Source organism: Ambystoma mexicanum, chromosome 1p (assembly GCF_040938575.1).
Source record: "Ambystoma mexicanum isolate Mex_15411 chromosome 1p, UKY_AmexF1_1, whole genome shotgun sequence".
Lineage (NCBI taxonomy): Eukaryota > Metazoa > Chordata > Amphibia > Caudata > Ambystomatidae > Ambystoma > Ambystoma mexicanum.
The window spans coordinates 335,793,146-335,816,385 of NC_090921.1; the positions used below are offsets into that span (position 1 = coordinate 335,793,146).

At 46.0% G+C, this 23,240-nt stretch overlaps 1 protein-coding gene across 3 annotated transcripts in view; it reads left to right on the forward strand.

Annotated features, from left to right (window-relative positions):
* Window positions 1-23,240, forward strand: part of LOC138569820 (transducin-like enhancer protein 1) — a 654,895-nt gene that overhangs the window by 528,802 nt on the left and 102,853 nt on the right. For all 3 annotated transcript variants that reach the window (XM_069648175.1, XM_069648192.1, XM_069648183.1), the window contains one exon: window positions 19,853-19,869. In XM_069648175.1, coding sequence (XP_069504276.1) covers window positions 19,853-19,869 — 17 coding nt within the window. The remainder of the gene's footprint in view (window positions 1-19,852; window positions 19,870-23,240) is intronic.

Consider the following 23,240-nt stretch of genomic DNA (forward strand, 5'->3'; position numbering starts at 1 on the left):
ACAATTTCGGTTTTCCTGCATGCTTAAAAGTTGAGCGGTATATAAACACAGTGATTTGGCAGTGGGTTTTCCACCCCTGCTTTGGTCTGTGTTGGGGAAGTCGAACAGAATTATTTGAATGATTTAAGAATTTGGAAATTCACACCCCCTTCCACTTAAAGGCCTTTGTTGGGGAAGCTGACAGTTTGGGGATTTTTTTTCGTTGGGCACAGACAACCCTCGTCCTAAAGATGTTTGGGTCAACAAGGCAAATAGGATTACCCAATTAAATTAGTCTATAGTTTTCAGCGCACACCGAGAATGAACTTTGATCATTTCGAATATTAACAACAATCACCATGTGGTGTTCTGTCAAGGGGTATTAATAAATATTTTTAGTTAATTAGGGTAAGGATCCACACAGTTCACCTGCCTCCCCCGCTGTAAAGGGACAGGATTTAAGGCAAGCAGATTCTCCCACCTTTTGGTCTCACAGGACTCAGTTCTGCTTACATGGAAAGACTATGTTTAGAGTTCAGGAAAGCCTGCTGTGTTTCAGGACCCTCTTGGAGGATAGAGCAGGGTTCTGGTCACTTAACTGTCCATGATGGTCTCCAGCTCTTCATCATAGAGCCCCGTCAGCTTTTAGGTCATCCCAGCAATTGACTGATCCACCCAGATGCAATTTCAGCAACATCTCCTTTTGGTGTTCCCTGACAGCTGTCGGATGATCATTTTCAGCATCTCTCTTTCTCTCTCTCTCTCGCCTTTCTCTCTCTCTCTCTCGCCTTTCTCTCTCTCGCCTTTCTCTTTCTCTCTCGCCTTTCTCTCTCGCCTCTCTCGCCTCTCTCTCTCTCTCTCTCGCCTTTCTCTCCCCAAATCCAGCCTCTCACTAAGGACTGGTTTGAGTCAAGAGCAGACATGTGGCAATTCCCATTTATAATCCCCTTTTTGTTTTCATTGCAATTTTTGGCAAAAACTAGTCATGTGGCAATACTTTTGCTAGTAACCTGCCATGTATTCCGCGTCAGCTAATCCTGGGGGATTTTAAAAAAAACAGCCATTTCCGCATCATGTTGCACGGCCGTATGGCAGTTGTCTGCCGTTAACACAAAAGCATAATAATTATGAACATGAATTTACTCTCCAAATTCTAACACCCTGCCAGCTCTAAAATCCAGGACATGTTCAGAGTAGCCTGGAACACCTTTTAGCTTCCCATTGCAATTCCCTAAGTCGCAGGTGGATGAATTCTATTTCAACAAAATCTCCTGGAATTGATCTAAAAAGTGACACACATATCAAGGCAGTACGACTTTTGGTTGATAGCAAATAAATACAATTGTGATAGTCCATTTAAACTACAAGGGGAATCTTCATATGTGCAAATATTAGCTTCCTTTCCTCCAGGCCATTTGTTGCTCTTGGCCAGTGTTTATTATTCTCTTTGTTGTTTGAAGTTGGGTGCTGCCATTCGCAAATGGGTGATGCACTTGCTACACTGAGATCTCCCACTGCAGATAATGAGCTAGGCTGGCTTTATGATGTCATGAGGCCCTGCTGCCATACAGCACCATGTCTTCCTATCTGAAGGGGACCATCATTCTGATCTTGAAAACCTTCTGTTGCTTGTGTTTCTTTCAGAGTTCTGCTATAATTGCAGCCCTTGTTTTCACAACTCCTCACTGCATTCCTTTCATGCTCTGACCAGGGCCATTTGTCCTGTACAGAGCTGTGCTTTCAGAGACAGCAAGTGTTGGGGACACTTGGTTTTCAACACTCTTAGTGGCCGCACTTTATTGCAGTTGTAAACAGCGGGGTGGCAAGCAAGGCTTTCAGTAGGGGGAGTCCTTTCTGAAATTTGCCCCACAACAAGCAAAAGAGTCTGCCTCGGGCCTACAAGAACTTTTCATGTGACCCCTAGAAACATATTGGGCTTTTCTTTCAAATGTTTGCCGGTATTTTGCATGTGAAGTATAATATACATTTCTTTTTGTCAACATACACCATGTCTTTTCCCTGACATCTTCATGTTGGCAGGGGAACATTTTTTTTTCACCTTGCTTTAAACTGCAAATTCTGATGCAAAGTCATAGTGGTGTCCTTGTTTGAACATCCTGCTTTGCACGTGAAAGGGGCCTTTGCGTTTCTTTTGCCAATGTAAATTAAAATGCTGCGTTTCTTTGTTATGATAGGTTGGCCTTTCCCACATGGCACTCCCTTGTGTTCCTTTATTTATTTTTATTTTTTTTCCTAAGGCTGGCAGTTCATTTCTCCTGTGGGCTCTTCAGTTCCGTTGGTTTGGTGCCTTTGATTACACCCCACAGTCCTTCCCCTTCCATGCCTAGACCACTCGAGCTCAATGTTAGCAGAGGTTCGACGGGTCCACGCCATCCTCCAATTCTGCATCTTTTGCTCTGGGCCGGTAGGAACACTCCACCTATTCTTGTGGTTTCCCTCTGCCGCCTCCATGTTGCAACCGACCCAATGCTCCTTCAGCTCTGGGTCTGCACGATTGCTCCACCCACCACCCTTTTTACCCCCTCCTTGTGTTCTCCCTCTGCAACCCTGGGTCCCTCTCCAGCCCCATCCCTGACCCTCCTTCCACCCATCCCTCCCATTGTGTGCCCTGATTGGGTCTGTGCTCCTGCAAGTGACCAGAATTCTCCATCGACAGTGGCTCAGCCAGGGCAGTCTTGCCTGGGCAGCCATTGGCTAAGGGCCAGAGGCAAAGGGCAGCTCCACTCTGTTTGCCTCAGGATGCCTGATGCAGACAATTTACAGATACGTTAAGTGTGGTGAGGGTGGGGAGCATAGCCATTACTCTACTCCAGTAAAACCCCACAACTCTTATTACCTACCATCATATACTTGCCTGCATTTAGCCTAATTGTGTAAACTGGCTGTCTTCTGCATCTGCCTTATTTGCAAGGGTTGGTCTCTTGTTGGTACTTAGCCTATTTGTGCAGGTTAGCCATGTTTTGCATTTGGCCTAATTTATAGTCTAGCCACATGTTCTCTGCAGCACCCTGAGATGGGCTTTGTGTAACATCTATATTGTGTTGGGTCATGCTCCCCGAGATGGATTGTTGTGGGCAGGAAGTGTGCTGCACTGGTTGATGAGTGTGCTGCACTGGTTGTTAGGAGCAGGAAATGTATTGCAAGGCATTAAATAAGCAGTGTTGCATGGCAATTTGCTATGCAGTTCTGTAGGCTTTCTAATTAAACTGGCACTTTTGTAGCAAAACAAGCTATTTAAGTTATTCTATACAATGAAAGCACAGCTAGCCATGCATTTTTCTTGCCTTGTGGGAGCTCCATCGCCTTTTCTAGGTTCACTGCAACTTCCAAATGGGCTAGTGGAGAGAGTACAGCAATAATCATTTCCTCCACTCTTGTGCCCCCCCCCCTCTGTGGTAGTAGTAAGCAGGAATCTTTTTTTCATTTTAAAATAGCAAACCAGAAGTAATTGGGATGATACTTCTATTAAGCTAACTATATCCTGTCAGGCAAAGACCAGTATGTGTTAATTTTATTTTTAAAGACAGTCGTGCAGATCTATTCCTAAAAATGTAAGTTGTTAAATAATGCATAATTACAGCATTGCTAACATGCTTTACAGTAAGGTTTGGGTTAGTGTTTCTATATCTGTGTCAATATTCCATTTTGTTTGGGAAGATTCATCTTATTGACTAGTGAACATTTTTGAAAATGTACTTGATCACACAGCCAAATGCTTTTGATGGCAAACCTAGTTCTGTAACCTAGAGAGGTCTGGGAAACCCTCTACTGGTACAAATACGGCCCATCGACCTGTTCCTGGGTGGATGGCCCCCGGGAGGGTTTCAACCACGCTTTAGCTCACTATGCTTTCCACAGAAGAGAAATGTCCATACACATCAGTCTTTTTCCCATCCATAGTTAGTTCAGCACCGAAATGGTAGGCAATGCTCTCCTGAACAGAGTACCAACAGCAGCCCCAGACACGTGTTTCGACCTAGTCAGGCCTCATCAGTGAAGGGGAGCTGTGCCTCTCTAAGCACATTGAGCAAGGGTCCACGTCTGGATTGCCCTGGTAATTTAGGATGAGAACCCAAAGTACCTAAAATTAGCATAAAGAGGTCTGGAAACCCTCTACCGGTATGAACACGGCCCATTGACCTGTTCTTGGATGGGTGGCCCCCGGGAGGGTCTCAGCCACACTTTAGTTCACTATGCTTTCTACAGAAGACATTTCCATACACATCAGTCTTTGTCTCACCCATAAGTAGTCCAGCACCGAAATGGTAGGCAGTTCTCCTCTGAACAAGAGCACCAACAGCAACCCCAGACAGGTACTCTTGTTCAGAAGAGAATTGCCTAGCATTAAGGTGCTGGACTACCCCTGGGCAGGACAAAGACTGATATGCAGGGTTATTGCTCCTTTGTGAAAGAGACAGCGAGCTAAAGACTTGGTTGAGACTCTCCCGGGGGCCATCCACCCAAGAACAGGTCAATGGCCCGTGTTCGTGCCTGTAGAGAGACTCCCAGAACCCTTCTCGTTTTGCTAGTTCTGTAACCTGATGGTTGCATTCATCTGTGCAACTGGTGCTCGACAGTTGGCCAAACCGTTTTTAGAGCCTTTTTATCATATCCATGCATTTGTGTCCATTCATGCAGCTAACCTTTTTGCATTTTAGACACTCATCCAAGGCTCGCAAAGTCTTTTTGCCCACTTGCATAGTAAAGTGAAGGGCAAGTACAATTTGCAGGGGATTTTTAAACTTTTATTGAACGTTTACTTGGTTTGCAGTAATTATCAAATATGTTTAATTGTGCATGGCTGGCCCCTGGGTGGCAGCATTCTGCCAAACAAACTGGGTTTGTGCTGACCTGCACCATTTTACTGAAAGCGCATTTTTAGATTTGTTGTAATACATTGATATGGGTTGAATGCATTTCTCTTAGGTAGAGTAGGTAACCAAGTTATTTGACCTGCAGGTGTACTGGATTTTTCAAGAGTTTCCAAGGGATTAGTACAACATTGATATCAAATGGGTTTGTTTGCTATTCAAGAAAATGTTAATTAGCAAACGCTGCTAATCTACTTTTTAAAACTAATTTATGACTGGTATTGCTTGCACTTAGATGGAGTGTTGGGGGCAGGAAATGTATCGCACTTAGATGGCTTGCTGGAGGAAGGAAATGTGTTGCTCCTAACTAACCGTACTAAACACTCACCATTCTGAATACTTGGCCTAACCTCTGAACTAAACCTCTACCGCACCACAAACCACACGCACTTCACAACACCCAAAATTAAACCAAACGCACAATCTTATTTTATTTATTCGCATTTGTTAAGCGCACAGCAGCCCAGAGGCCTCGCAATCATACCTCAACACCACATGACAGCTAGCTACCAACCGCAAACAAACCTACGTGCAGTGACCAGTTTCTCTGAACTGAAGCTGCTAACAGCACATCATGTTCTTCTCCCTCTCAATACCACTAACAAACTCCCCCCAACCCTCATCCATTGCAGATCTGCCAGAGCGCCAAGAGGCCACACAAGTGGCAACAGTGCGCTGTACAAGATGCATTAACATTAAAACACTAAAAACATGTCACTTCTAACAATACCTCCTGGATAAATACAAATTCCTGTCTTTCTACCAACAGTACTGCTCTACTATATAAAATGCCAAGCCCAAAGCTGGCACCCTCCAATCGTATAGCGCTCCGTTGCTCTGGAGCAAGCTTTGTGGTGGAAGCAATAAAATAAAAAATAGGTCTGTTATTTGGAGAAACTTGTGATTTGATTGCCGTGCCTGCAAAAGCTGTGGGTAGTTCGGCATAGGACAGTTGAGTCTAATATAAGAGAAACACTGATAACCACTTCACATGTTCCTAAAAGCATCATGCCAGACCGCGTGGGGGAGAACTGTGGTGGGCTCTGGCATTTCTGAAAGACTAACCCTAGCTCACTGTTAGCCGCAAAGGGCCACCTACAGATAGGTTTTATAGGCAGCAAGGCTGTTTGGATGGGCAGGAAGGCTGTGTCGATGTTCAGGGTTCAAGGAGAGGCTGTAGCCTGTGGGGCACGCTGAGGTGGAATGCAACGCGTAGAAAGCAAGTTGGTCAGACGGGCAAAAGAAGTTGGTTCTATTCTATCACTTTAGACTCTTATTGGGTTGTATGCAGTACTGCTGCTGTTTGTTTCATGGACTCTTTACTTTTTTTGGAATCTGCAAGGAGACTGGGCATATTTTGTTAGTATCAGTGCTAGTTTGCTTTGGCATTTTGTTGGTGCGTCCATATCATAAGGAAAACGTTTCTGTGTGCGAGTTAAGCTTCTAGGTGACATTGGCACATTGTCTGTTGGGACTCTCCCTTGGTGTACGCAGAGTTCGGTACGCAATTTGTGTTTGATTTTGGTGCGTTTGAGTGTTATGGATATATATATATATTTTTCTTTTAGTTTAGTTATTTTTTACATTTATAGCGGTGCACAAAACCCTCAGAGATCTAGGCGCTAGTTATAGTACATGTCAGGTGGACTGTGGTTTACTGTACTGGCTTCCAGAGTTTGTTTGCTTGGTGGCCCACATCACTTACTGCTTATCAGATCCGTACTTTGTGGTGGTTTTGGTTAAGTTTGGTTGCAGAGTGTTGATTAGTGTGTAGGCGATCGTGTGAGATTGATCAGAATAGTACTGTGGCTCTTGGTTACCAAACTTGAATTCGGGGTCTAATCGAGTAATACAATCGGAAGCAAAACATTGTCTGCAGCAATCAAGAAGCCACCCCTCAATAAGGGAAGCAAAATCGATATCAGAGTGCACTCTTACCAAGGAGCAAGTTTCGCAGTGCAGTGTAAATAGATTTTAGGAAGGGTCCAGTAGGAGAGGGAGTCTGTAGGTTGATGTTACTTAACTGGGCGACAATAGGATCTGTGTATATGGCCCTGGAAAGGTGGCAGAGCAGGGCGTGGGAATCCAGTGACAGGCGTCACACTTTAGCCACTGCATTTTATAGGCTACCATGATGCACTAAGATGCTGGAGGTCGGTTGGGGAGGGTTGAATATAGACCCTCGACAGTACAAATGTTTATTTAAAAAGAAATGCTAATAATAAAAGTAGCATAACTCAGTTACTGCTAGTTCCTGCATGCTTTGATGTCTACGAGCATTCTCTGAGTTAAATGACCCGCTGAGTAGCCAGTCAAAAAAGATACTTGAAGCTGGTTTGGGGCGGTGGGTTTATATTCCACCCTCCCCAACCCACCTCCAGCATCTTTTTTTTGACTGGCTACTCAGTGGGTCATTTAACACAGAGAGACCACTGCACCCTTAAGTGTATCATGGGAGCCAATGAAATACAGTGGCTAGAGTATGCCGCACGTCACTGGATTTCCCACGCCCTGCACTGCCACCCTTCCAGGGTCATAGACACTGATGCATCCTCTTTGCTAAGAGTGCACTCTATTTATTTTGCTACATAATGCTTCACTTATTGGGGGGTGGCTTCTTGATTGCTGCAGACAATGTTTTGCTTCTGATTGTATTACTTGACTGCACCCCGATTTCAGGTTTTGCAACCAAGAACAACAGTACTGTTCTGATCAGTCTTACGCAATCATCACGAGGCCTTTTAAGAGATTCCCTCTGTACATTTTAGTAAATGTGGAAGAAGTTACCATTTAGATTTTACGTTCTTTGTCAACTATTGATGTTTGCTATTGTACATCATGTTGGAGATATTTATGCGGCCACCATCGTTGCAGAGAATTCTTTCCCTCCCCAATCAAAAGTGCAGCACCAATATTCCTTTTCTATTCAATTTAGCCCTGCCATTCATATAGAACGACGTAGGTCCCCCTCCCTTTAGCAATAGGTAAACTAAGAACCAGGCTGTGTATAGAAAGAAGATATATTTATTAAGGAATTTTTTTCTTACCAAGCTCTTTTTACACAAATTGAAAACACTAGTTGGTTCAGAATAACACAGATCAGACTCTTTAACACCCACAACATGTACAGTCAAAATGGTTTGCACAGGGTTCACTTTGTATATCCGGTAGCACCTTGAAACATGACCAGATCCTGCACTTAGCAATATACTTTACATGAAGCTGATTTAAATAAAATGCAATACGCACTTGGAAATCAGTGTTGGATCACAACACACTTTTCATATGTGTATATATATATATCTCTCCTTCCTTCACCAGAGTGCAATGAAGAATCGTTCTTCTTCCAGGAGTCGCTTTCCCACTATTCGTACAGAGTATGCTTTTAAATCATAGACTTCACTTTATTTAATTTGGCAAGACACTTTTCTGCCCCAGCACCAACACAATTATGCACAAAGATATTGCAGCTTACATTCAGCAATCCGCTACTTTAAGACTGGGTCTGAGGAATGGTGAACAGTTGGGAATGTTGTTTTTATACACCCGCACCCCCTTTTGAGGTTGGCAGTGAGAAATAAGAGACCACAATTACTTTAACAGATTGATTTCGAATTGCAACAAAATCACCCTGTGTTAGTTGGCTATAGGGGCGTTAATTCAATAATTACTAGATAAGGAAATGCTAGGGGTCTACTTTTGTCTGCCCACCCAATCAATAATGGGAACACTATTGAATCAAACAGATCCTCACAAGACTTGGTTTGGTTGGACAAGTTCACTTGCATAAAATATCTGTTTCATCTCATAGAAAAAGTCCTCCAGGCTTCTGGATATTCAAGTGAAAGATCAGGACTTGGATAGAGGCCTCTCCAGGTTCAGTCAAGAATTTCCTCCAGGATTCATCCATTTTATCTGCCTCTCCTTTTTATAGATCCAGCCAGATTTTAGTCCCCTGGTTTCCTCCAGCAATTATGTCAGCAGTTCCAACTCCGATGATATCAGACAGCTCTTTCCCATTGTGCAACACCTTACAACATCTAAACCACACCCCAAATTATTAAAATTAGGATGTGCGAGTTTATTGGCTATTTATCTGTATTGAACATCTGCTGTCCTCCCCTTGCATTGATTATTTCCTGAAGTTGATGGGTAGCACCCCTATGGACTCATAACTCCGCCCTTGGAAACTGTGCATTTGTTTTTCTTCTGTTAGGTTCGAATTAGGGTTTTTCTTGAATTGCTTGAAAATAAGTCGGTGTCACAAAATGTTACATACAATTAACTAGTACACTAAGCTACTATCTCCCGAAATCTCTGCTTCGTGACATTTTCTGGGAAGCGATCATCGCATTTCAGCTTATAACTTGAGTTCTCATGGTCTGATTTTTATGAGATGGCATTGATGGAGCATTCCATATGCTTTTTATATTTGAATGATATTCGGTGCGTCTTATGGTTTCTGAGAAAATGAACAAAGTATGAACCTCTATGCAACCTTATGGCAAAATGATATACACATTATTCCTTCAATTTCACATTGCATTTCTCTTCTTCAAACTGAACATGTGATCTGTCAATCTGCTCACTTCGTTTGTTTTGGCATGGTGTAAATCCATGAACTTTCTTCCAACGTCAATGGCCGAACCGTGGGTCTGTTTATCTCCTTATGTAGATGAAGACACTCCACCTGTGACTCATCAAGCACCTTCTGGTGTACATCAAATGTCCATTTCTCAGCTAAAGGGACCACGAATTTCAGTTTTAAATCCAAGTATTTTAGGAAAGTCAACCCATTAAGGCCTGCCCCCAACCCACCATAAATTCCTTTGTGATTACTGCTATGGCTTCAAAAAGATGTTTTAGAAGGATAATAGAGGGGAGGTGTGCAGTCATGGGCCTGTGGATCTCCTGAGACAATGACATTTTGGGCTGAACACAGCATTTCTTCATGCACAGAAAACGTTCACTTTTAAATGCTACCATTTCTTCACACGGTGTAGTCTCATATTCCATGTTCCTAGTTTTCAATCTGCAAAAGGCACACATTTCCATGGCCTCTGTTTTATCCAAGGAAACCGCTTCTTCCTGTTTTGCAGTTTGAAAATGAATTGCTTGCATTTTCTCTGCAAGTCCACAACGTGTTCAATGCTCTGCACTTTTAGGCCCAACGTGGCCAGGGCAGTTCATTATTGTCTTGGGGCTGAATCTGAACCCCACAGTTATTTCCACACACTTTATAATAGTCCAGGTGTAAAGAAAATGTAGGGGTATAGTGACCAATATAATGTCCAAATAACTAAATTCCAGAAGAGAGTTCTGACTGTTAGTTATCACATAATTTGGTTAGTGGTGTTCTTTGGGAGATGCTGATAACCTGGAAGTGGTGATGTTTGGGATTATTAAATGTGGATACTTTTGAGTAACCAAACATTTCAGAGTGCAAATATTCATAGCAAAATGATACTTCTTAGAAAGAAGATATACATTTTGACCATTGAGGCTCTTCTTGAGTTATTGCAAAGGAAAATCATGATGTGCAATGTGACGAATGTGTGCTTGAACACTTGTGCTGCATTGTTCCTAAACTGTGCCGTTGAGCAAGCAGAGCTTGCGTTGCAGTCCCATACACACCCACAAAGGAGTAAGAAAGCTTAACTTACAAGGTTCTTAAGATTGTTTTGCAGGTTGCTAGTTAAGCCCATGACCAGTGAATAGCTTAAGAACCTATTCATTGAAATGCATTAACAGTTGTCCCTGGACTGTACAATAAAAAGAAGTGGAACTTAGTACTGAGAATAAAAGTACCAGAACTCGGTTATTGCTAGTTCCTGCATGCTTCGATGTGTACAGGCATTCTCCAAATGCATAACGGAACAGTTCAACATAAGGCTTCTTAGTATAACAACATAACTTTCTGACGATAACTGCTCAACTTAGAACTTCATAAGTAGCCTAAGATAACATGGCAGAATTTAGCATTGCATAATCACATAGCATAACTTCACATAGAAATAGATGGCATCATTTAACACAAGTGATATATTTTACTAATGTGATTGAGGAATAGACGAGGACCGCAACAGGGATGCTCAAAATGAGCAATGGAACAGTCCGAAACAAGGCATATTCCATTCCAAACATCCTTTCATTCATTTGCTCCCCTTCCACTCGCTTATCAACTGTTCACTTCCAGTTTCGTGGTTGTGGAGGAGACAACTGGCAGAGATACAGATGGACAGCCACGATCTCCAACTATGTATGCAGACGTCTTGCACAGCACCATACAGCTGCTGCACTGTATTGGCTAACTTACCTGGCCTATCTTTCAGTGTGCGGAGGCTGGTATCCTCCTTTGCGCCCCCTCCCCCCCACCATTGCTGCCATAGGACAAGATGATCCTTTAGAGTGTACATGGTAGACTGTTGCTGTAACCAGTACTGCAAGGGCTTTGCAGCCAGGCATACTTGTCTGGGCCAGATCTATAACACTTAATAGGCCTCACTAGTTGACTGAAACATGTTCCCTCGACACAAGAACTATTATTGACCAGGCCTGTGTGAATGGTCTCTTCGTTAAGGAATGTGTCCTCTAAACCCCTTTGGCATTTATGTGCCTGGATAAGTGGTGGCCTCATATGTAACAGCTAGTCTTTCCCGGGGCGGGGGAATCATGGGAAGCTGGGGCTTTTGTGTATTGTATAGTGATTCTGTGCGTACCGGCAGCCGTGGAGCAGGATAGTTGAACCTTTCAGTCATCATGTTGTCTGGAAAGGAAGTGACAACTAGGATTACCAATTCCACAAAAGCCAACCCTCGGGAATGCCAGGTAGTCATCTATAGTAAAAATGTGATGGTCTGTATATTCATTATAGTTTAGAGCCAAGCTTGACTGTATGCCCGTTCCCTGTCTGGAGCACAGCTCGAAACTCTACTGCATAGGCTAGTCCTGGAGCAGATCTCAGGAGCAACGTGCTCGCCTTGGAAGCAAGACGATGCGGAGCAACACATGTTCGATCCCCGCGTCTGTGCTTAAAAACCTCTGGGTTTAAGCGCGTTATAAATAACCAATTACAATCTCAAGCCCTTGCTGTTGAGGGTGTAGGAGCACAGCTCAACTCTGCTACATGGGGCTATGCTGGAGTGCAGCTTGAACCCCTGCTGCATAGGCATGTACTGGAGCACGGCGCAAACCTCTGCTGCAATAGGGTAGTTCTGGAGTGCAGCTTGGACCCCTGCTGCATAGGCCGCCCTGGAGTGCAGCTCGATCCCCTGCTGCATAGGGCTGTGCTAGAGTACAGGTCGAATCCCTACTGCATAGGCCTATCCTGGAGCACAACTCAAGCCTCTGCTGCAAAGGTTTGTGCTAGAGTACAGCTCGCAACCCTACTGCGTAAAGCAATTCTGGATTGCAGCTTTAACCTCTGCGTAGGGCTGAGCTGAATGTAGCTGAAACCTCTGCTGCATAGGGCTGTGCTGGAGCGCAGCGCACATTTCTTCTGCTTAGGTCTGAGCTAAAGCGTAGCTCAAGCCTCTGCTGCATGGGGCTGAGCTGAAGCTTGGCTCAAGCCTCTACTGCATGAGGCTGAGCTGAAGCTTGGCTCAAGCCTCTGCTGCATGAGGCTGAGCTGAAGCTTGGCTCAAGCCTCTGCTGCATGAGGCTGAGCTGAAGCTTGGCTCAAGCCTCTGCTGCATGGGGCTGAGCTCAGCACCACCCTATTCAAAAGATCAATTGCAGTTATCAAATGTTTATATAGAATTAATGTAATCGTTTTAAGATGGTAATTACTATACATTGTACAAGATTATAAAGTGAGTATTTTACATTTGTTTCTTTTTATAATTAATGATATTAATAGATGATCGTCCGAATTTTACCAAAATGATTGTAATTGTCTTTCGTATTGCTAACACTGATTTTGGTTACATTTGTAATGTTTAATGCAAAATAATTCAGAAATAAATAGGCCTGTGCTGGGGCACAGTTCACATGCTGAATAGGGTTCTACTTGAGTTCTGCTGAAGCCTGTTGCTCCGCTATCGCTTTTCATAGGAGTGAAATGTTTGGGGTGGAAGATTTATTTTTGTTATTTGTAGTGTTTGAAGCGTAGACCTAGCTCGAGAGCAGTGGAATTCTGTACAGGGTGTGGGTAGCTTGGGGGTATGCTCTCTGTATCTGAATGAAAGCGGACCGCAAGCGATGTTCTATTGCCTCTGTAGTGTGTTCTTGGGCATCCCTGTACCTGCTTGGTGAAGACACTGGCCCCATGCTGTTCTTTGGGATGGTCTCTAGGGATTCTTGTTTCGCCAGCATTGGATCTTTTATGGATTCACATTTTTGAATATTACCCGTCGTCAGACTGGGACTCCCTGGTTACCTTGACTTAGTAATTTTCCTATGGAAAAAACTTGACACCTTGAGTGTCCCATCAATGTCGTTATGGGTGCTTTTGGTCCTCACCAATAGGACGTTTAGTGTATAGGTCCGCCCCAGCAGCTTCCCCTCATATTTCAACAGTCTCCTGATCTGGTGGGATTCCTCATGTTTCTCTCCTGAGAAAAATTACATTGTTCAGAAAATTCATATTTCTTCAGCTCCCTCCATCTGGAGCAACTGACGCATACGTACACAATTCCATTTACAACCATAGAGACCTCTGGACCAAAGGTCCTTATTAGGCCTTGTGACACTTGCAGCCTAAAAAGTGTATGAGGGCGATAGACATACGGAATATATTTACTGTCTCTATCGCAACCATTCCGCGGTCGGATGTGACATCTGCCAGGGTTTCTCACTAAAAACTCTTACGGATAGAAAACTGTCGCCTAATCTGTTGGCTCAATGAGATAGCATACCCAGCGTCGGAAGTGGGGTTGTCACGGAGTGGGAGAGCTACCACTCCCTCTGACATGAGGTCGCCATCACGACAGAGATCCAGGTCTGAAGATCCGGTGGCAAAAAAACTAAAAACAGGTGAGGCAAAATCGTCCACGGGTCACAATAAGGCCAAACATTCTTTACCTGTTAGAAAACCACTAGCTAGTGGTGAGGGGGTCCGATACTGGGTCTAAGCACTCAGCCATGGTCCCGTCGACACCATTGGAAAACCCAAGGAATAAAGGCTCATGGCCATCGACAAGACAGATGTCTGACCTGTCTAGGAGATCTCAGTCGATCCAAATAGGCTACAAGGACCTCCTCTTTGTCTTTGATGAAAAAGAAACACTACTCATCGGAATCTTGCAGATACTCCTCTGGGCATGAATAGTCAACAAGACAGCTGATGACCAAATCGTCATCGAAATCCACTCCGACGACAGCGCCATTCACGGCGACAACTTTGTCAGTGTCAACGGCTCATCCCTCGTCTACGACCACCATTACGATGGAGATTTCGGGATTACATATTTTCTCTCAAAGGTATTTTGAAAACCCCAACTGGGGACACGGTAGAGCATGACCAGGCTCCTCTTGGAATATTTCCTATAGATTACCCAGATATCATGCCAGAAGAAATTCATGCCAGAAGAAATTTTGCAGCATGAAATCACGTCAGATTTTGAGCCTCCGCCAGAAGAATGTCCAGGTGTCACTGATTCCGATCCTGAAGAAGAAACTCCTATCCAAAGACCATCTAGAGAGGAAGACACACCTCTAGTGTTTCAGACACCTACTCTACAATCAACACCTGCTGGAATGGGCGGTATGAATCCACAATACACCCTTATAAATCCGCAATCCTTGCTTTCCCTGCAAGTGCTTACAACACTACAGACAGTTTTGGGACAGCTTGATACCAGGCTACCGCAAGGTCAGACAATTCAGGGATTCAGAGAAGGCCAAGTTACGCCGCAGCATCAAAGGGACCCAACCCATCCCTTTAGAAACCATGACAAACTACCTAGAGTTCAAAAACCTCCTAGACTTCCACCTCCACAAGATTATAGTCCACGTAGAAGAGCGCAAGAGGAAGGAGAATTGGTTGACAAACGACACTGGTCCGCGGGATACAAGCTCCACCACCTCCTCGTCTCCAGGCAGAGCTGACCGTGGGACACGGATGATCCTGACGAAGACGCCCAGGGTTGCCTTCTCAACCTTCGCCTCAGATGATCACTCCATGATGTCTAAAGCATGCAAGGAGTTTGGTTTGATTCTAGGAGAGGAAAAGGACTGTTTCCTCTTCGACCACATGGGTAAACGCAGGAAGATAGTGTTCTCCATACCCATCCTGAATCACGTTTGGCAGGAGGGCCTCCGTACTCTGAAGCATCCATTTACAGAATTGGCAGTTAAAGGTAGTCTGGATAAGAAGTTTAAAGCGCCAGACACAACACCAAAATTCCTCACCTCGCAAGCCGCAAGGCTTGTACACAGCATAAGTGCGCCACTCCTCCATACAATGAAAACGGACAAATTGATGCGTTTGGGGGGAAAAGGTTCTCACCATTGGGGCAACAACTGTCAAAGCAGCCAATGCCCTTGCAATAGTTGGGTTGATACAATCAAGAGATGTGGCACCGGCTGGCCCCTATATTGGAACACTTGGCGGAACAGCAGAGGATGGAAGCCATGATGCTGGTGCGTGAAGGGGAGGAAATCTCGAATCACAGCATTAATATCGCTGTAGACCTTGCTGAAATGGGATAGTTCTCAGACGACAAGCATGGTTACGTTGCACCGATTTTCGGCAGGAAGCACAGCACAAAGTCCTCTATCTGCCATGTGAAGGGGAAAATCTGTTTGGGGACAAGATTGATGAGGCCCTTAAAGCCATGAAGGCAGATTCCGACACTGCTAGGTCTTACAGCCATGCAGGGCAAGCGGTCCTTTCGCTCCTTTTGAGGAGCCTCTGGTAATTCACGATTCTCATCCTCTAGAGACAACAAGAACTACAGTAGACCCAATGTTTCTCTCGGGGCTACAAGAGAAATTACTAATCCTCCCAGCGCAACAGGGAATACCATCAAGGGCAGTGAGCGTGGATCAACCACCTCCTAAAGAGGTAGGCAAAATAAGGCACACCGACTGTCTCAGCGGTAGATGGATGAGGGTGAAATGTTGCGTTCTACCTCGACGAGTGGCCAGCACTAACAAAGGACAGGTGGGTGCTGGATGCAATCCAGTATGGCCACTTGTTGGAGTTCAAATGCGCACAAATCCTGATACCTACCGTAAAGGAATCTCACTGCACCCTCAGGTTTTACAGGAGGAGGTACGTCAAATGCTAAGAAAATGAGCCATCAAAAGGGTTCCTCCTTCAGCAACAGGAAAAGGAGTATACTCCAGGTACTTCATCATCAAAAAATCAGACGGGAAGTGGCGCCCTATCCTGGACTTGTGAAGGCTGAACAAAAACATCAAAAAGCAGAAGTTCAAGATGGTAACACTCCAGGCGGTCATAAAAGCCATACAACCCCACAAATACCTTGGAGCGTTAGATCTCAAGGATGCATATCTCCACATGCCAATTCACCCAAGGCATCGAAAAGTACCTCCGATTCGTGGTCTGCGAAAGCCATTACCAGTTTCGGGTACTCCCTTTCGGCCTGAAATCAGCACCCAGGACGTTCACGAAGTGCCTAGCACCAGAAGCAACCTTCCTCCGAAAACGGGGCCACCACATCTACACATACTTGGACAACTGGTTGGTTCGAGGTTCAACATATCAACAAACCTTGTGTACTCAAAATGTGTTTTTCCTGGGCGCTCAATTCCTCACAGACCAAAGTCTTGTCAGACCCTCATCAGACAGGAGGAGGAAATTGATAATCCTAGCAAACTCTTTCACGCTAGACAAGCTAGTGACGGTTCGCACATACATGGCTCTCCTATGGACCATGTCCTCCTGCATCCCTCCAATTCCCCACTGCAGGCTGCACATACTGCCAGTGCAAAGGTTTCTGGCTACCAGATGGTCCCAAACCGGGGTTCCTGGTCAGACAAAGTTACCATCACTCTGACTCGGTCAAGCACACTGAAATGGTGAACATGCCCCTGGTAGAACCCAATTACCATTTCATGATTGTGACGGAGGCCTCCCTGGCGGGATGAGCTCATTTGGACAAGCACCAAGTCAAAGGCCTTTCGAACCCCAAAGAAGCCATCCTTCACATAAATGTGCTGGAACTGCGTGCAGTACATTGGGCTCTAAAACCCTTCCTCCCGCAAATCAAGAATTTGGTGGCTTGAGTCCTCAGACAACACAACCATAATGTTTTATCTGCGGAAACAACGCGGAACACGGTCAAACGCCCTATCCCAAGAAGCGCAGATCTGGCATTGGGCCATCCAACACAACATTATGCTTCAAACCTTCCACCTGCCGGGTATACAGAACAAACCGACACCCTCAACAGGGATTCATCGCCGTCACATGAAGGGAAACTGCACAACATCCAGATAACCAAGATTTTCTCAATGTGGGGTCATCCCCTCTAGCACTTTTCGCCACTCACAGCAACAATCGGTGCAAGAAACGTACGTGCAGGATCCTGCATCCCGACTTCCAAGGGTACGCATTCTTGTTCCCATGGAACGTGTTCAGATATGCGTTTCCCCCATTTCCACCCACCAGGAAAATGATAGATGATGCGTGAAGGTCACTGCAAAATAATCCTGGTGGTGCCGTACTGGCCCAGGCAGACATGGTTCTCAGACCTCCTGCAGCTGGCGGTCCAATCCATCTAGGATCTCAGGATCTCATGCCAATCTTCTATCCCAGAACGGGATGATTCTTCATCACGATCCGGACTCTCTCAAATTAACTGTGTGACGCCTGACCATGCCAAATTCGAGCATTTGAACATGCCTCAAGACTGTCAGCGCATTCTAGCAGCTGCTAGGGCCCCTTCTATTAACGTTTCCTATAACCACAAGTGGAAAAGATTTTGTGTATGGTGTACACAACAGCCCAACCTGCATCCGCTGGCCATAACCTCATCAGATCCTTCCTTAGCTGCTAAAATTAGCAAAAGAAGGTCTAGCGATCTCTTCTATTAAGGTACACTGATCAGCAATTTCTAGATGTACAAGGAAAGATCTTCCCCTCTCCACAGACTAATGAAGCAATTCTTAAAAGGGGGGGTTTCGTACTTCTCCACTAAAGAAAAGGATTCCACATGTGGGGAGCCTGAACATGTTCCTGGCAGAACTTGTGAAGCCCCTGTTTGAACCTCTGTTTACAACACACATTAAATTTCTCATATCAAAGGTGGCTTTCTTAGTAGCCATTACATCCTCTAGTCGCGTTTCGGAGCTACAAGCTTTGGTAGTAGACCCTCCGGATCTACGATTCACGAAGGACAAGGTGATACTCGCCACCAATCCTCATTTCATCCCAAAAGTTCCATCGGAGTTTCATAATAATGCTACCCTAACTCTGCCTACATTCTTTGAAAACGCCACTTTACCAGCGGAGAAAGCCCTACACTCTCTGGGCGTGAAAAGGGCATTGAAATATTATTTAGACCTGACACAATCTTTTAGATCGACTAAACAACTGTTTGTCGCCTTTGGCCCATCCAACAAGGGAAAATCCATTTCAAAACAGAGCATTGCAAAATGGATTTCATCTACAATATCCTTCTGCCACTCGAAGGCCAATAGGACGTTGCAAACGGTGCCTAGAGCTCACCCAAAAAGAGCCACGGCTGCCTCTGCAGCTCTCTGGTCTGTAGTACCCATCAGAGACATTTGCTAGGTGGCAACCGGGGCAGTACCCCACACATTTACCAGGCACTACTGTTTACATCAGCAGCACGCTGAGGACATGCAGATGGGTCGAGCAGTCCTTCAACGGCTGTTCCAGTAAGGTAAGCGCTGCAGCTTCTGGGATTTTTTTCGTTGTCTACTTGCGTATGTATACTTCTCGCATTAATGCAGAAAATTTGAAAGTATCTAATCTGCGTTTGCCTGGTTTACCTCCTTCTAACATGTAAACTGCTATACAATGTATTCATAGCTTGTGAATCCATGAAAGATCCAATGCTGGAGAAGAGAGTAGTTTCTTACCTGTCACTCCATTTCTCCAGCGTTTGTTTCTTACATGGATTCACTTGCGCCCTCCAGCTGGAGTGGTTAAAATGTGAGGGGAAGCTGCTGGGGCGGAGCTATACACTCGACATCCTATTGGTGGGGACCAAAAGCACCCACAACGTTGAAAGGGACACTCAAGGTGTCCATTTTTAATCATAGGAAAATTACTAAATTAAGGTAACCAGGGATTCTCAGCCTGTTAATCCATGAAATATAAAGATTGCAGGCCAACCCGGGCTTTAAGTGGGGCAAGAAATCGAGCGGGGGGAGGGGTACGAGAGGGGTCCTCATTTGGGGGCGTGGCTTGTGGGAGGGGCGTGGCCTATAAAGTACGCAAATCGTAGGGTATACACACAAATATATATAAATGTTATATATTTGTGTGCGTACCTTACTATGATGCTGGAGAAATGGAGTTACAGGTAAGAAACTACTCCCATCCACTTCCCATGGTGGTCTTTGGGGGCGGGGGGGTGTCCACTCCCCAGCGTATTCTAGGGGTGGAGGGTGTGATACGGATTCATTGGCGTGGGTAGTGCGCTGCAGTGCCCTTTAAGTTTGTGTGGACTCCTTCCCCAGCCTTATTAGGGCTGAGTGAGCAATACATCTTTGTTACCCACCTACCTGTTCCTTTTGGTGATGGGGGGGGGCATTATCTACTACATGGGGTTTTATTGGGGTGTGGAGAGGGTCATTCAGTGGCGCACGAGGGCTCCCCTCTGGGCGAGTCACAAATTTGCTCCGCTCCCCACCCACATTGCCTGCCACCTACAGCATGTCATACTCTCGCTTCCAGGAGGATGATCTATTGACGGCAGTGCAGATTGAGGGGGAGGGGGGGGGACGCGCGCGCATGGCTCTTGTGTTCACGTATTAAAGCCTCTCTTGTCTCCTCTCTCCTGGTCCTCCTCCTGCTGCTGCTGCTGCTGTTGTTATGGAGACAGATCGAGATCCCGGCCCTGTGAGTACCTCGACCGCCCCTTCCTTATTATTGTCCTCGCACAGCTGCAGGCTGGGAAAAAAGTGAAGCAACTGAAGGGGGCGGACGGGGGTGAGTGAAGGAGACGGCGTGTATCGGGGCTTCATTGAGGAATCTGACATTTGAGTGGAGAAGGGGGTAGATCCACTCTAACCTCTGCATCTTTGGAAGGGATACCAAACCGGAGCAAAGGGATCCCGAGGGAGGGAGGGAGGTAAGGAAGGAAGTATTTGCCCTTCCTCTCCTCTGCGTGTCTTTCCTTCCTTCTCGACTTACCGTGTTGCTCTTTTGCCTACCCAACATTCTCCTCTCCTTTTAGTTGTATTTCAATCTTTCTTTTTGCCTCGTCTAGTTTTTTTTTCTGTTTAGCAGGGCAAGTCCCTAAAGTGTGCCACTAATTACTGGAGAGGGGACGGAACTTCACACATGGTGGCGACAGGTGCATGGCGTGACGTTACGGTGGCAGCCAATTGTATACACGTGCTTCGCCAAATGATGAATTCGCTTGGCAGTAGAACAGGTCTACTCTTCTGCCGCATGTAAAGTCACTCGAGGTAGACATTCAACTAAAGGTAGCATATTGCCAAGGCACTGCCCTCTTTTCTTACCCAACACTGCCCTATCGCGCACACTTCTTTGCAAAGGCCGTTCTTTTGTCATATAGAATCGTTGGCCCCAGTGCTTAAAGCGGGCCGGGGCCTGCCGGGGCCAGGCCCCCGCAGTCTCCAAAAAGTGGGACTGAGCCGGGGCCCTGCCGAGGCCCCGTCCTACCGCAACATTGGCGGGAATTGCTGGATGCATTATTTTATAAACCCGAAATATTTAAAAAAGATTGCCTGAAAACTAGTCAAACCGTAGGGTATTCACACAAATATATATAAATGTTATATATTTGTGTGCGTACCTTACTATGGTTTGTGTACTTTGCAAGCCATCTTTTATAAACTTAGAAATATGTTATATATTTCTATGTTTAGAAAAGATGGCTTGCATAGTACACAAACCATAGTAAGGTACGCACACAAATATATAACATTTATATATATTTGTGTGAATACCCTACGATTTGCGTACTTTATAGGCCACGCCCCTCCCACAAGCCACGCCCCCAAATGAGGACCCCTCTTTCTCCCCCCCCCCCGCTCGATTTCTTGCCCCACTTAAAGCCCGGGTTGGCCTGCAATTACAGCCCTACATTTTTACAGGGAAAATAACCCACCAAGCATGCAAAGGATGGCTGGAAAGTTTTCACCTGGCAAGGGCCCTCTAGAGAGCCACATACGTCAACTCTTAATTGCAGACTGACTCGACCTAAACAAGCACGTGTGATGGTCCCTATGTTCATGCATTATTTGACACAGGCATGCAAGCTTCCGACATGTTTGCAGCTAAAATCGGCACCCCTGCTGAACGCCTGTTTACACTGAGGCAGAGCTCGCAAGTGTCCAGTGGCCATGTGCGAGAAGGCCATACAGACCATTTTTGCAGAGGATTCTGGGAATTGCAGTTTTCCTACATTTAAAATTGGGGGATGGTGGGAACAAGTCCCAGAATACAAAGGGGGGAGTGGAGGAACCGGATTGCATGGCCTCCCAACGTAGCCACAAGTAAGCTTAAGAGCTCTGGAAAGGAGTGGTCTTGGCTTTCAGATGTGGTTGTGTTAATAACAATTTCGGCACAAAGTAGTGACTGTCAGGATAGTAAGCGATTGCAGCCCAGCACGTCCAGTCCCCACGGCTGGCCTAAGCGAGGTCAGCCGAAGCCATAGTCCCTGCTCTCTAAATGGACTCTGGCCACTTGTATGTGCCGGGTTTAATACACTCTCCTCTTCATACAGCTTTCCTTGACCCTGCCTCAATTTCCTTTACCTATCTCTGCTCTCGTTCTCAAACCACCCTGTTATGTGCTGTTTTTCTCTTTGACCTTTCAATTTCTCGCCGCTGGTGAACCCCACCGGTCCTCTTCTTTGCAGCTTTTTCATTGTCTTGGCGTCTTCCCTCAAGTTATTGTATAATTTTCCGGCTCCACAGTACTCTCGCCTCTTATTTATTTTCTCTAGCCTCCCGTGTCTGGTTCTTCTCACGCATCTTATTCGTCGTCCATCCAGTCCTCCTTTTCGTCATGTTTCTCACATTTCCCTTCTTGTTCTGTTCGCTCCCCTCTTGTATAATCTGCGTTGCCGTTTCTTGCTCTTCGCCTGCCGTCCGATCCCGCTTTAGGTACTCCCGCCCATCTCATCCATCTAGACTCTTCCGCCATTCCTGTCTACTTTGTATTCCCCAGCTGGCACCCCTTATTCTTGTACTCCGGTGCTGGGCTTTGCTTTTGTCGCGCCCCTCACTCCACCCCCCACGTCTGCAGTCATTTTCCCGTTCCCCGCTTCTGTTCCATCTTGAGACACTCGTCTGTTTTTTTGCGACTACCGTCCTCGCCTTACTCTGCTTTATTTCTGGACTCCCGTCGCTCTCTGCATTCTCTCATGTCCCGTTTCCTGAAATGCCCATCTATTCTCTCCCTGCCCATTCTTTTCTCGCTCTACCCTCCACCTCTTCTCGGTGCCCACCCCCCCTCTCCCGCCACACCTGTGGGGGATGGGGGACGGCCCTTGGCAGAGGCATGCTTGAAACCTTAGTATGTATCCTCTCTCAGCTGCTGCTAATGATCCTGGCTGCTTCCAGCAGTCAAGGTTACTGTATAAATCTTTTCAGGGCAATTTCATCACCGCCCCTCCCTCATGCGCCCACTCACGCTGGTGCGGCGCAGGGGAATGGGCCAATCACTCAAGGAGCACGGGCGAGGCTTCCTCTGGGCCCAGGATTGCTGCTCCTTTGGGAGGTTGGACCCAATTGTTGCTTATTGTCCTCCTGGTTATGGCTCCCATCTGTACGGCCTCTGTATTAGCGGCGAGATTGTTCTGTCTTGGCACAGTCGGCAGTCCAAGCGCTTGTCCGGCACCTGAGCCCTGGGCGGGAAAACACGATGTGTCTGCATCTGAGACGCGCGAGTCTCGGAGGGGTAGCAGCCGTGTAATGAGAGATTATTGGTGCTATTAATATACACCAACTGTCGGGGGAGCTGGGCCAACCCGTGTCCCAGATTCCCCCAAATAGTAGAGGCCGGTTCTTAATGGCCTTAATCAGAGCAGGTGGGGGTGGGCGTTTGTCCCCCCCACTGCCCCCGGGCAGTCCCCTGCCCCCTGCCCCCGGGGACTCACGGCAGACCTTTACAATGACCGGTTCAACCTCACACGTGCATGCAGCCAGTAGCTGAGAAATGAATAAGCAGCCCGCCTCAAACTCTGTGCCCCACACAGAGCAGCGAACTCCCTCTATCGCCTGTTCTTTGCCGAATAC